The following is a 15,681-nucleotide window of genomic DNA, read 5'->3' as shown; positions in this document are numbered from 1 at the left end:
ATTTGGCTTTACAGGGGTGATTAAATGTGTCTTCAGCCAGGCCACACAAGGGCGTGATGTCCCATAGTACCATGAGGTTGCACCTCATTCCTCTCCTTCAGGCAACAGTGGTTATATGCATAGCCTAACGTTATGGTCGATAACAGATATTTAAACACCCCCACAATATCACGCTGTATCACCACCAGAAACAAATACCACATGGCCACACCCCCCCCCCCCACCCCCCCCCACCCCCCCAAGAGACTCATACACAAATGACAACAAGATGGAAGTAAACATTAGTTGTTCACATTGCTCCAGTTTTACTGATCAGACTGATACAGATATGTTAAAACTTTGGAAGGAGTTGGGAGACCGAATCGTTTAGTTTCTTAATGTGCTTCTGAATTGTGATTCTGTTCATAATTTCATTGACAGCATCTCATTTTTCACTGTTTTTCTGAGGGCTGCCAGCCGAGCTTTATTCACTGACCTCCAGAACAAACCAACCACCACCACACCCACTCCTCTGAAACAGTACCAGGTGTCTGTCTACATCCCTGTGGGCAGTTTCCTCCTTTAGAGATAGTTTATAACTTCACCATTCATTAATCCATCTGCCTGTCCAAGGTCAGGTCATGAAGGTAACAAGTCCCAGAAGGAAGCCCAGACACCCTCGCTCCCCATTGACATTCAGTTTTTAGTCATGATCCACATTAAAATAGGTGAGAATTGGAGTTACCTGATGAAAAACCTTCTGAAAGTCTGTAGAACTGTGGATCAAACCAACCTTCAAAGATGACAGAAAATCTAACTACTGGTAAGGAAAACCTACAGAACTAAAGGCTAAGAGCAGCATCTGATTCAATCAGAAAATTCCATCACACACACTCAGATGAATCTATGTAACAAAGCCCGTTTAACACCCTTTACAATGTGTTCCTTCTCAAGCCGTGCTGTTCCTCTGAGAGCAGAAAAATAATTGCAGTTATTTTATAAGGGAGCTAAATCTTGATCATACATTTTCTTGCCCTTGAAAATCAGCTCTTGCAGAAACAATTCAACAAAATCTATAACTCAACCTGCCTATGAACTCCCTCTCCGCTCTAAAAACAAACCTGACCAACCCAAGACAGAAACGGACCGAGGCCATTGGTCGAGATTAATGCTCTAATTAACGAACTAGGCCACGACTCCGTTGCTTTTTTAGAGCGCAGCAAAGATATCTAAACCTGATAATAAAGCACTATGATGTTCGGTTTTACACTAACTCATTATCACCCCTTCATTTATGTATTACAGATTTAACCCAACAGTGCTGAGACCTTCCATTGTTCCTGAATATCTTTATATTCTATCCGTAATGCATTTCATGGAAGTACCACTGCGCAAAATGTTCAGCAAAAGCTATCTCACAAATTAGTGGCACACAATAAAACAAAAACACACTTAAAGACATGGAATTTTTCTGGTTTAAAGCCATGAAACGCTCGTGTTCAGTCAATGAAATCATGTCATTTTCTACTTTGTTATAATTCTGTTCCCATACTTCAAGCTTAAAGGGGCATTATGGAAGTTTGACAGCCAAAACATGTATAGAAATAATAAATGTCTTCTTCATACATTCTCCTGCAATGCCCTGGTCCTGTAGAATGAGCCCTGGCATTTTTACTGTGATTGCCTGTTTTTCTGTAAAATCACAGAAAAAGAGAGCTGATCAGGTCGAGCAGGCTGCTTCATGCACGTTCACGCTCAGGCATAGCCCTCCGAACCGTTCTTAAGTGGTACAGGTACAAGTGACGTCACTGGCACGTTAGCTCGCCTATTAAGACGTCGGACTTTCGTGCAGAAGACCCGGGTTCGATTCTGGATGTGAACATAGTTTATTTAGAGTTTCTTTTTTACATTAATCGTATATTTTTTTACAGTAAGATTCCCAAATTTTTATTTGAGACTTGCCGAACGGCATTGAATTCACAGATAAAAAAGATGTGGGTTCAACTTTCATTTTGGAACAATTATTCAAGAGCATGCAGGAGGACTGACCCATCATAAACCTTTGTTGGCTGTGCTGAAGAGAAAGGTACAGAACCAAATTATTTAATTAATTAGCTGCGCGTTCTCCTGTCCTCTGTCCTCCGGGACACACACACACACACACACACACACACACACACACACACACACGGAGCTGACTGTCTCAGTTGTTATTTTCGTTAAGGAGTGTGCACGTACAGCATGCGCGCCTCGTGTACGAGCCTACTATTGAAGCTGCCGTTACGCTTTTGGCCTGAGGGGGCAATCGCAAGCATAAAAATTCAAAACTCCGTAAAGTCCCTTTAATGTGTTTTCAATTATTCACCACATTTTTATTGTGACAACATTATATCACACTTCATAATATCACGTCTGTGGCAAACATCAATAAATTCTCTTTTCATTTTACATCTTTTACGTGTTGTTGTAGAATCGTTTCTCTTGATGTTGTTGCACAAACATGAGAGAAATGAAGCTTACAGTGGAGCCATTTTGAATCATTAGCCTGAGCTGTAAAGAGCCCACTGTAAAGTGACACTGCCGATCAATAACGCCGAGCTGGAGCGAGTGGCACCACTAAAACCTCTAATATCAGGCTACAAGAATCCTGGACAGTGAATAGATGCTGCTGCATTTGTGTATTGCTTATTTAATCCAGTGTGTGTGTGTGTGTGTGTGTGTGTGTGTGTGTGTGTGTGTGTGTGTGTGTGTGTGTGTGCGTGTGCGTGTGCGTGTGCGTGTGTGTGTGTGCTGTGATTCAGTGGTGCTGCGATTTTAACAGCAGGTTCTGGACAGGCAGTTTATTTTTGCCTGTCGCCCTGTGAGTGACGGTCCAATCAAGCCTAGGACAGGCTGTCGAGCCTGTCAGCCTGAGAAATGAGCGGCGATGGGAGTCAAAGACACAGACCAGAACCGAACCATGATGGACGGACCCGGCCACAGTAGTCACAAAGGCAAAAGTGGCTGAAACGAGGGGGGGAGGCAGATGAAATGGAAATAGGGCTAGAAAATGTAAAAAAAAAAAGAGCTGCAAACGCACAGATAACAAATTTACTGTGACAGTAAAAGATTCTTATTTGCCACTAGTTTGAAGTTTTTGGACAAACGTAACAATTGTCAAAAGGTTTATCGGGGCCTACATTGGAAAAAAATAAAATAAATAAAACTTTTTATTTGGGATTCCTGATATTACTTATGTACCATTATTATCGGCTGAAATTGGCATTAAGACAAAATACTGGAAATGATATGACTGTACAGGGAGCCTAAGTTGCACCAATCTACTTCTGGACCATGGGTCCCCGAAGAATGAAAAAATGAATGCAAGTCAATGGGGACAAAAAAGCTATTTTCTAATTTAATTTGTTATGAGCCGTGGATTTCACATATGATGTCCATGAATTTTAAAGATGCATTTTGATGCCAAGATGCTTTTTGATCCAAACGGAGGCAAAAGCTATTTTAGGTTTGGTGTGAAAATATGTCAAGGAACATAAATACGCATCACTAAATTGATATCATCAAACCAGAAATGGAGAAAAGCAGAAGTAAAATGGCTGTAAGTTCTGTAAGTGGCTTCAAACCCTTCCTTCAGGAGGAAAGACCCACCGTATATCTGACCGTGTGCAAGTAGCAGCTACTCTAGGGGAAAGGAGATTCTGTGGTGACGTCACATATGCGATGTACCAACATCTGATTTGCAGTCATGCTAATTATGAACTTTACAAGCTGATAAATCTCAAAGTACGTACATCATTACTTTTCATTTAAATTACAGTGTACGATTCAGGGCGTAAGACAAAGCGGATTAGAAAATAACTATTTTAGCCCCGTTGACTTGCATTAATTTTTTCATTCTTCTGGGGACCCATGAGCCGACTGGAAAGGGAAGAGACTTAAGCTTGGTTTATGCTTGATGCATGTGCATTCCGCGTGGAAATGAGACGCGTGGTTGGAACGCGTCGGAACTTGGAGCGTTTATGGTTCCTTCCTACCTTCTGCAGCTTGTCTCCGCTGTGAGGAAATATTCTCTCAGACTGCAGGGGGCTGCATGAGGCTCTACAGCATGTATCCAACACTACAACATAATAGAAGTAGAAATCGCTGTTGTTTACAGCATGTTTTCACTGTGTCCTTGTCTTTTCCGACAGTGATAACAATTATTAAAAATATTTTGATCACGGTGATCTTCATGGGCCAAATACTAAAGATGTCTGTACTTACAAACCTCCACTACTACGAGCGCTTGCCAGTCCTCCATGATTTTCTGGCCAGGACTGTCCGCGGGGTTAGGAAATTTCCTAGGCGCGCGGTGCAGAAACCTTGGGCCGCGCGGATTGACATAATTTGGCCGTGCGGAGCCATGCGACCCTCACAGACGCGTCAAGCATACACCAACCTTAAGGCTCCCTATAGTTTAATTTTGGTGTAGAAAAATTAAGACAATATCAGCAATAAAGCCAATATTGAGCATATCCACTTTTTACATGTCTTGATTTCTACTTACCAATCCAGCGCATGAGTGAGGTGAGAATTTGAAGATATTTGGTCTTCTGAGCATTAAAGAAGGTGAAAGGTCCCAACAGAAGAGTGAAGACTCCCTGTCAAAAAAGCAATTACAAACATTGTTTAAAAACAAAACACAACTAAACCAAAGCCACAACGTTAACTACCACAGATGGAAAGTCAAGTTAAAGCAAGTAGAAAACTTTCCTCGCTGTCGACGGATGAGTCCTGCAGTTAAATGTCACCGACTCGTTAGAAGGCTGTAAATGTCAGAGCTGCACAGTCAGAGGTTGATTTACAAGCCATGAATGTAAACTGCTCTTTAAGATACTTTTAATCTATTTTTAATTGTTCCTGAGATTACAGAACATGTTTTAATTAAAAGTTACAGTGATCTCTGAGGCTGCAGTCTGGTGTTTTATAGGACCTGAGCTATTCAGCTTTTAGCCAGAAGATGAGACGGGAGATTTTAAATATTTTTGGTTAGAGACCTGAGGATGACGGAAAATAGCTTAAAACAAACATTTAAACACTAACTTTATGGGTCACCCAAAACCAATATATGACTAAAATATTAAAACAGATCCTCTCCATAAAGATTTTTATGTTTTTTTAACCTCTGGAAATTGTCTTAAACTTTGTGGCGTTAAAGGAACATGTTTACTAGGGATTCTACGATCCGATCGAAATCGGGTGCAGGATCAAATTTAGCTTTATAAAACAACAAATATGCCTTTTTAAATGCATCATGAGACAGATATTTACAATTAATTATTTCCATTAATTTTTAACTACATTTCTATGAATTTTCCCAGAAATTAATGGCAAAACCTACAAGTTGTCTCTTTAAGTCCCAGTTCACAGCAGCATCCCAAACAAAAACAGAGCCGGCCAACAGTGAAAGATACATTAATAAACACAAAGAAATTGCAGAAAGACAGCAAAACACTGTGGTTTCTCTTTCTGCAGTACCTGAGCTGACCACGGGTGCTGTGCTGATAAAAGTTAGCCTGCTGGCCACGGCGCCACATTCCTGCCCCATCACGGGAACGTGCATGACTTAATACAGTCGCATAATGAGGATGTAAACAGTTTGAAATATGAGCAATTCTGCTACTTTTAAATATTTTCATAATAAGCAGGTTTTTTATCAATATACTTCCTAAAGTAGTGATGTTTCTTGGCAGATAAACTAAGGAAATTACATGAAAACAGAAAGAGAGAAATTCCCAAATAATAAGAAAAAAAACTAAAGGAAAACATCTTTTCCCTTTTTTCTTCTCAGGGATCTTCAGTCAGAACAGGAGATATTAGGAGATGTTTTTTTTTACAGCAAAGTGATGGAGATGTCAGGTGTAACGCCTTCATAAACACATAAAGATAAGAAAATACATGATTTTTAACTGTAATAAAAGATCTCTGCCAAAACAATGTCATAATTCATTTTTAGGTCATATTTGCCCAACTATTAAATATCATTTTACTTTTCTTGCTGATGTATTGTTGAAGAAGAAGTTTTAAAACAACAAAATTTAAGGTCAAAAATAAAACATACAGGTGCTGGCCAGTAAATTAGAATATCATCAAAAGGTTGAAAATATTTCAGTAATTCCATTCAAAACGTGAAACTTGTACATTATATTCATGCAATGCACACAGACCAATGTATTTCCGATGTTTATTACGTTTAATTTTGATATTTATAGGTGACAACCAATGAAAACATCAAATCTGGTATCTCAGAAAATTAGAATATTCTAAAGGCCAATGAAAAAATGTTTGTTTCTCTAATGTTGGCCAACTGAAAAGAATGAACATGAAAAGAATGTGCATGTATAGCACTCAATACTTAGTCGGGGCTCCTTTTGCCTCAATAACTGCAGTAATGCGGCGTGGCATGGACTCGATCAGTCTGTGGCACTGCTCAGGTGTTATGAGAGCCCAGGTTGCTCTGATAGTCGTCTTCAGCTCCTCTGCATTGTTGGGTCTAGCGTATTGCATCCTCCGCTTCACAATACCCCATAGATTTTCTATGGGGTTAAGGTCAGGCGAGTTTGCTGGCCAATCAAGGACAGGGATACCATGGTCCTTGAACCAGGTGCTGGTGGTTTTGGCACTGTGTGCAGGTGCCAAGTCCTGTTGAAAGGTGAAGTCTGCATCCCCATAAAGTTGGTCAGCAGCAGGAAGCATGAAGTGCTCTAAAACTTCCTGGTAGACGGCTGCATTGACCCTGGACCTCAGGAAACAGAGTGGGCCAACACCGGCAGATGACATGGCACCCCACACCATCACTGACGGTGGAAACTTTACACTGGACCTCATGCAACGTGGATTCTGTGCTTCTCCGCTCTTCCTCCAGACTCTGGGTCCTTGATTTCCAAAGGAAATGCAGAACTTGCTTTCATCAGAAAACATAACTTTGGACCACTCAGCATCAGTCCAGTCCTTTTTGTCCTTGGCCCAGGCGAGACGCTTCTTGCGCTGTTTCATGTTCAAGAGTGGCTTGACACACGGAATGCGACACCTGAATCCCATGTCTTTCATGAGTCTCCTCGTGGTGATTCTTGAAGCGCTGACTCCAGCTGCAGTCCACTCTTTGTGGATCTCCCCCACATTTTTGAATGGGTTTGTCGTCACAATTCTCTGCAGGGTGCGGTTATCCCTAGAGCTTGTACACTTTTTTCTACCACATTTTTTCCGTCCCTTCGCCTGTCTGTTAATGTGCTTGGACACAGAGCTCTGCGAACAGCCAGCTTCTTTAGCAATCACCTTTTGTGTCTTGCCCTCCTTGTGCAAGGTGTCAATGATTGTCTTTTGGACAGCTGTTAAGTCAGAAGTCTTCCCCATGATTGTGGTGCCTTCAAAACAAGACTGAGGGACCTTTTAAAGGCCTTTGCAGGTGTTTTGAGTAAATCAGCTGATTAGAGTGGCAGCAGGTGTCTTCTATATTCAGCCTTTTCAGAATATTCTAATTTTTTGAGATACCAAATTTGGAGTTTTCATTAGTTGTTACTTATGAATATCAAATTTAAATGTAATGAACATTGGAAATACATTGGTCTGTGTGCATTGCATGAATATAATGTACAAGTTTCACGTTTTGAATGGAATTACTGAAATATTTTCAACCTTTTGATGATATTCTAATTTACTGGCCAGCACCTGTAGTTCTATTTTGTGTGTGTGTGTGTGTGTGTGTGTGTGCGCGCGCGCGCTACTCACAGCACGGCATTGCTATCAAGGTTGAATTACTTCAAATTCTAATTCAAAAATACTTTATTAATCCCAGAGGGAAATTAAGAGTTTCAGTACACACAATTCTGAGATCAGACATGTCGCGTGCCCGTCCCATTTACCGGTTCCGTTAGAACTTATGAGACGGTGCATCCATCAGGGTTCTAGGGGATGTTGGCGAGTTTTATCGTATCAGATCCGGGTTTGGACCACCTAATTAGAATCGTGTCTTTTATTTTAAAGGTGAAATTACTTGCACGAATAGCAATCCCCAGAGTAGTCCACTTCTTTTAAACTCGTTACCTTTTGGTTAAGATACTAGAGAGAAGTTTGGAGGCAAGCCACGCCTCTCAGCCATTGTTTGGGTTATCTGGATTAATTGCGCCTCTAACAGCTTATGTGGGAGGTTGGTAACTATAAAATGATTTATGATAGTTGATCAGGCTATCATAAGTTTATCAATTTACTTAATTAATCAAACCTCTCCAGCTGGTAGAGACTTTTTCAACCTGCAATTCAGAGCCAAAAATAACCTCAAATATTCTGATTTTATCGCCCTTAAGACAACTCGTTACTCGCAAGGAGGGGGGAGTTAAAACTCCCCTTATCTTAAGGTTTCTTTATATTATTCTATTACAAACTGCAAAGTAAGTCCTGATAATTCAGAGACCTATGATCGACATGCTTACCTCTGTGCAATTTATGGCCAGGGCCCCAAACCGTGAAGCTTTAGAGAAAACCTGAAAGAATCAGGATTATGTTTCTTTTTCAAAAAAGGTTTATTACAAAATCAAAAATACAAAAATGGGTAAATAAAAAACAACTGCTATCCCCCAAGGAGGAATTAGTTCAAAATGATTAAATAAGAGTTAGTTTACACTAGCTCCTGTCTTCTGAGAATCTTCCGTCCAGCTCTCGTTTTGGAATCTCCAAAGTCCTGTCATCCCCCATCCAGGTTTGGACGGGGGATGACCCCTCCAAAATCTGCTCAGTCTCTTCTTGTCACCTGCCCCAGCTCTCTCTCTCAATCTCTCTCTGCTGTTCAGAGCTGTTCTTATATACCCTTCCTGGGCCAGCTTAAGGTCATGGGGTCATTTACCAGATACACACTTTGTAGCTCAACACAAAACATTTGGTGTCATTTTCACTACATGCAGCATTCTTCTTAACACAGGTCATTACATCATCTTTTGCAGTATTCTTCAGTTTCTCTCCAATGTTCCCGAGAGGGCTTCTGGATCTGATGGGCTTGTCTTCACTCTGTTCTCCTCCAATCCCATCTTTCCAAGCCAGGGGTGGATCCAGGTGTGGGGCCAGCCAACCTGACCTTTTGCCCAGTTCTGTCCTCTTGTCCCTGTGACCCTTGTGTGACCCTTGTTTCTGACCACAGTTTTTTGACCTGCAGCCCAGCTCCTGTCAGCTGGCTGATTTTGCTCGCACAAGCCAGTCCAGTGTGGCTCACCTTTTGACCCCATACTTGCCACTGTCTTTGGCATGTGGGGACTCGCAACAGACATACATACATAGACACATGACAAGAATTGGTGACTGTGGTCATTCACAACCCGAGTCGCTCTACCGTAATAGATCAAGAGGGTTTATATGAGGATAGAGTCGGGGGAGGGAAAAAAGGCACTTCAGAGTTACCCTCACCAGGGACGGTAGCTTTGCTATGCAAAAAACATTGCAGACAGAAATGCACACAGACTTCAGACATCACACAACATAAGTGTCCACTAGGTGGGGAGGTAGGATTGGGACTCTCCTCACTTCAGTCTGTGCAGCGCTCATCACCTCCGTTTGGACAGGGGAGGGAGATAATGGGTTAGAGGGCACAGTGACTCCTAGATACGGTTCCACGGCCTTCACAGGTCACAGTCCCACCCGGGCTGGGATAAGGAGAAAGGATTTCCATAGCAACGGCAGCATTCCACATTTCTTCTGAGGGGGGAGTTACCACTTCAGCCTAACAGGCTTCAAGGGCACCAGATTCAGATAAGAATTGTTTTGGGGACAGACAGAGATAATTTCCTCTCTGCCTTAGAGTTCTGTTGGTCTCCAACCCCTCTAGATCCAATAATGGCGTAATGAATCTATCCCAATCCGTGCTGCCCCGTCCACTCTGTCCTTGATGGAATCCACCTTCTGTACCAGAGCCTGAATCTCAGCCAAAGTTCCAAGCTTACCACTCATCTCGACAATTATATGAGTTTGTGTGTTCACAGCACGGTGTAATCCATCCCTGAGCTCCGGGATTGAGCCAGTATTCCTCAAAAGCTTGTCAATTTTCCGGTAAGCCAGGTAAACCGCTCAGGCCAAACAGCAGGAATCCCGACACCAAAACGACAAATATCCAGACATCTTCAGAATCCTCCACAGACAGTTGAGATAGGCATTACATGTAGGGCTGCAGCTATCGAATATTTTTGTAATCGAGTACTCTATCGAATCTTTTTTTCGATTAATCGAGTACTCTAATAAATTACCCTTTTGTGTTTGTAAACCTTTATATCATATATTGATGAGCCAAGATGGTGCAGAGTATGGCTGCCTCGTCGCGAGCTCCACCAAGTTCCAACATTACACGCTCCATACTGTACATTAATGCCACTGTTTTGCACATACCAACCTCTGTACATTTTATATCTCTTATCTTATTGTTTACTTTATTCATTTTTATACTTAGATTAGCAATTTTTATATTTTACTTGTTTTTACATTACTGTATTTTTGCACAACTCTATTGCTGTGAAACTCGCACACAAGAATTTCACTCGCATGTACTGTACCGGTGTACCTGCACATGTGACGTGACAATAAAAGTGATTTGATATCAAATAGCATGTTATAATTATGAAAGACCTCTTAAAATGAGCAAACAATTGCCAGTTATTCAAGTTTTATTCAAAATTAGTTTGCATAACTTCAGCACTTCAACTTTACTTCACAGTAAACAAATGCCTGTGCAAAAAATAAGTAAACCTGAGCCGATTTTCCCCTCGTGCGAGAATCTGCTAGCCTGCAAGTCAGACAAAAACTAGGAGGATAACGCTGCGAGCGGCTGCGGCCCAAACAGAACCAGAACCGCTCACGGCGCAAACAGCTCGCCGGCTGTTTCCCTATTAACACACGCCCGTTTTAATTTCCACACTTTTTTTCTCACACTAACAAGGATTGCCAAAAGCATGTTTGCTGTGGTTTTGTCAAATTATACTGATCACAAAACATGTATTTACTTTCTTTCGTTTTCCTCCGCCACTCATAAATACCCGTGTCCTCCTGCAGAAACCCCGAGGGACAACAGACATCAATAACACAATAAAAAGTCCGACGTGTTGTGTAAAAACTGCTATTTTTAGCACATTTTAAGTCCGACGTGTTGCTACCAGATGTACGGTGTGAGCTGAAACTGAGCGCTACAAACAAAAAAGTCGCAGAGTCCGCAGAATATATAGAAAAACAGGCTAAAATGCATTATCTTGTAGAGGCTCCGAGTCCGCTTGCAGAAGTGACATTTACAGGTGCTGCAGCACGGAGGATGTGGTGTTGTGCTAGGCTAAATCCATTTTACTGTATTTATACTGGACTACGTTTTCCACCTTACGACGTGAAAAATGGTTCCACAACTTTGACATTTTCTGTCTTTTTCGCACTCCACCGGGGTTCAAGTTGTCCGCCATGGCTTAAGAGAAAGTTAAGTTATATTCGCTACTCGCGTGTGCATTCAGTCCAGTGGGCATGTGCGTCACTTATTTCGGTCCGGGTGAAACATGACCCCGGGCGATTGCAAAGCCATGAATTAATTAAATATGAATTAAACGAATCCTCGAGGCAGAGAATTTGACTCGAGGATTTTTTGTACTCGAATTATTCGAGGTACTCGAGGAATCGTTTCAGCTCTAATTACATGTTCCACTGTTTCCAGGAGTCCATGATACACCCCGCTGGCTCTGTCCCAGAGGGGCATCCGGGAGCCCCTTCTCCCGTTCTCATCGTTGAAAAAATTTTGTCAATCACGTTGAGAGACCAACTGACCAGGTCCATTTTTAATAATTTCTAGTTTCCAGAAAAAATGCAGAAAGTGCCGTGCACACAAGACAGGACAAAGAGCCTTGGGATGAGGAGGGAGGGAGAGGAGACAAAAAGTGTCTGTACTCTCCAAGAGCTGGAAGAAGGATTTGTTACATTGGCATTATATTACACAAGTCAACTCCCTTTAATTTTTAGTTTGTTAGTTCCCAGGTGATGTCACCTGTTCATCATCTGCAGCCTCCTGAAAAAGAGAACCAAATTAGAGCCCTGCACTGAAGCCCTAGGCCCTCGGGTCGGCCCGGCCTTTATTTTTAATCGAATTCATTAAAAAAAACTGAAACACTTAAATGCAGCAGCACCTGCCTGCTTCTCACGCACCGTTAGCTCAGTTAAGGTCTGTGTGGTTTAAAAATGCGCCAATATAAACAAATTCTCAAACTGCTGATTGAAACATGTGCCCCTATTCTAATATCCCATTTTATGTCCATTTTGATGTCAGAAACCATTCGTTTATTCTCATGAAAACGGCAGCATTCTCTTTTTCTGTGAATAAATTCGCTCTGCAGTTAAAAAAATACAGCATTCATCGCTGGTTTTTTCCAACTGCAGAGCACATTTTCAGAGCGGCAGATTAAATTTACAAACGCTTTATTAATTGGGGGCGTTTATTTAATCTGCCGCTCTGAAAATGCGCTCTGCAGTTAGAAAATAAGAACGCTGCTTTTATTTCTAATTGCACAAGGGCGCATTTTCAGAGCAGAAATGAATTTACAAATGCATCCAATTAATGTAGTGTTCGTAAATTTCATCTGCCGCTCGAAAAATACGCTCTGTTAGAAAAAAAAGCTGCATTGATGCTGTTTTTCTTTCTTTCTTTTTTTTTACTGCAGAATGCTTCTCACAGATAATTAGAATGCTGAGCATCCTATCACGCTAAAACATTATGAAAGGTTTTAAAAAAGTTGGGCTCGGCCCAGAGAATCCTGAAAACCTTTTCGGACCGAGTCAGGCTGGGGCTCCACCCCCTCGGGCCGGGCCGAGCCGGAAACGGGCTCAGATTTTAGGCCTGTGCAGGGCTCTAAACCAAATGCTGAAGACTAAAGACACACAGAGGTGCATAAGGAGGCAGATAACAGATGTTCTTGTGAATATTTATAATCAGTTATTTAAAAAACCATAGACATATTTATGAACGAAAGAGCGGTGGTTTCTTTATTTATTTCATAAACTAATATTTAATGAGGATGAAACCGCTTGAGATGAAACATCTCGTGTTAGAGCGGGTCCTCTTACCTTACATCAAATAAACTCAAGATAGCTCAATCAAAAGGAAAAGAAACATTGATCACAAACTAATTAAAACATTATTAAAATAAATTAATTAACAAACAAATAAATCCAGCCATGGACGCATCTCAAATTCATCAAAGCATTTTCCCTTTTTTCTTCCTTTTCTTCTAAATCAAAAACAGTTACAGGTGGGCATCACGTATTCATAAACTAAAATTGTAAACAAACGAAAAGATGTAGTGGATCTTAAATGAGCAGGTAACATTGGAGCTTTAACAGAAAAAGACAACTTTCCTGACTCCTTTTTAAAACAAGGAACCGCAAAAGGAATCTGATGTGCTCGACAAATATTAGGATGAGACTGGAACAGAACTAACAGATCCATCCATTTGTTTTCATCCACAACCTGTAGAAATATTCCAATCATTTATTTATTCCTCCCATCCTCCAACACTGCCTGAGCACCATGTGATCTCAGAGACATTTCATCCAAAAAGCCAAAGGTCTGTCTGGACACACACACACACACACACACACACACACACATGCATGCACCCACACACACACACACACATGCACGCACCCACACACACACACGCACGCACGCACGCACACACACACACACACACACTGATATATGCATGTAGCCGTCCTTGAAGGCTCAGGATAAGATTTCTCTTCAGCAGCTGACATGTAAAAGACAGCAGATATAAAAACGTGATTTAACATTGAAAGGAAGGAACATCCTGAACAATTTTCTCTGTTACTGGAATTCTTCTAAACAAAGAATAATTCAAGACTTTTGAAATGAGAATTTCCTACTTTAGGTATTTATATAATGGCTGGTTTTACATAATGAGATCCAGTATCTCGGTGACATACGTGCATGGATGGATGGACGGACAGATTTGGATAAAAAGTTCAGAAAGACGCAGGTCTCCTGTTTAAATATTTTAAAAAGGTAAATGAGAAAATAATCTCCAATAATAGTCCCATCTCATTAAAATATTTTTGGGTTTAGTGAGATTAGGTTAACATCTGAATTCAGCAAATTGTACAGAAAATATCAAGTAGAAAAGTAAAAATCATCGTTTTTCAGTTTGCACTAATAAACAGGAAAATCGGATAAATCTATAGCAGCCGGTGAGTAAAACCTGTAAAAAGGGAACAGCTCGCTTATCCGTGGTTTTGACAGTAAGCTTTATATATGATGGCCTTTAATTCTGCTGTGAAACGATGAGACCTGTGTGTCTACATTAAAACATTAGCAGCTGTCTGCTTGGCAAAGTGCAGTCTAAGTTCAATCGGAGCCAAAGCATAAATCTGTGATACCCAGTGGAGGTAATGAATGAACCATTACGAAGAGAAATGTGTCTGAAGAAAGAAGGGAACTTGATGGCATCCGGCTCACAGACGGCTGTATTGTAGCCCTGAATACATCTGTGAGCTCGGCAGCTTTCAGGCATCTTTTACTTTCTGTCTAAAGATGATTTTTCAATCTGCAGAACGACACCAAGCCAAGCCTCGTTCTGGAAAATGTCATTTTAAAACACGTTTGTCAAATTTAATGAGAAACACAGATGTTGCTTGTGCAACAAACGACAATCAAGCATTTTCTCATAAAATCATCCGTTTGATTTTGGGTTTTTTTGGGCCTTTTTTTTTTTTTTACCTAAACAGGATTTATTAACACAAAACATACATGTGGTGTCTTTACCTGAACTCACACCAACATAAAATAGCAGAATAATTCAGATATTTTACATGTTAAAGGGATTTTTCTGTTGCTCTTAAATGTATTTTTGCATAAACATTTTAAATATTTTCTACTTTATCTGTTGTAGATTGCTTCCTGAATGGCCTGCGATTAGTGAGATAGTGTTTGTCCTTCAGAGCTGACCAGCTTCAGTTCAGCAAAGACAGACGAGAGGTGCTCTATTCGCTTCAACATCACAACGATGTTTTAAACAAACCTCTTCACCAGTGTCAGTTTCACATTTCCATAGAATTATATGGTTATTTTAGGCTGATGCTGCAGAGCTGGTAATGACTGCCTTCTTTATTTTTATACCCCAAGAAAAATCACGTATTTTCATTGGACGGCAAATGACAATGAATTGCATTCCAAAATGACAAAAACGTTTTCAAGCTATGAGTCCTTTCGTTGAAAACGGCGCTGCTCTGCTTCAAACCTTTTACAAATATTGTAGATGTGCCCAACCTTCATTCAAGTTCAATAAAAGCAGAATTATTTCTCAGAGAGATTTGCAATCTGTATCTAAACATTTACTCCACATCCTATTTGATCTAACTAACATATCCAGTAAAAGAAATATTATACGCTCTTTTCCAAGCACTTTCTTTTGTGTGAACTCAAGGTGTTCACAAAGAAGCAACCTGTATCAAGTATTTCAGCCAACATGCACATCATTCTGTTTTTATTGTTTATATATTAACACATTTAAAGTAGACTGACTTAACCCTTAAAGGACAAATCAGCCTGTGTATTAGAATGCACCTGCTGAGATATATTGACCACAAACCCAGGCAGAAAACAAGCAGAGTTTCATGACACAGACTGACTGCTTGGATCTGATGCAT

At 40.8% G+C, this 15,681-nt stretch overlaps 1 protein-coding gene across 3 annotated transcripts in view; it reads right to left on the bottom strand.

Annotated features, from left to right (window-relative positions):
- Window positions 1–15,681, bottom strand: part of tmem104 (transmembrane protein 104) — a 117,970-nt gene that overhangs the window by 21,455 nt on the left and 80,834 nt on the right. For all 3 annotated transcript variants that reach the window (XM_070551511.1, XM_070551510.1, XM_070551512.1), the window contains exon 9: window positions 4,526–4,619. In XM_070551511.1, the coding sequence (XP_070407612.1) occupies window positions 4,526–4,619 (94 nt within the window). The remainder of the gene's footprint in view (window positions 1–4,525; window positions 4,620–15,681) is intronic.

This window comes from Nothobranchius furzeri, chromosome 5 (assembly GCF_043380555.1).
Source record: "Nothobranchius furzeri strain GRZ-AD chromosome 5, NfurGRZ-RIMD1, whole genome shotgun sequence".
Classification (NCBI taxonomy): domain Eukaryota; kingdom Metazoa; phylum Chordata; class Actinopteri; order Cyprinodontiformes; family Nothobranchiidae; genus Nothobranchius; species Nothobranchius furzeri.
The sequence above is the reverse complement of the archived record's forward strand: the minus strand, read 5'-3'. Positions and strand labels throughout refer to the sequence as shown.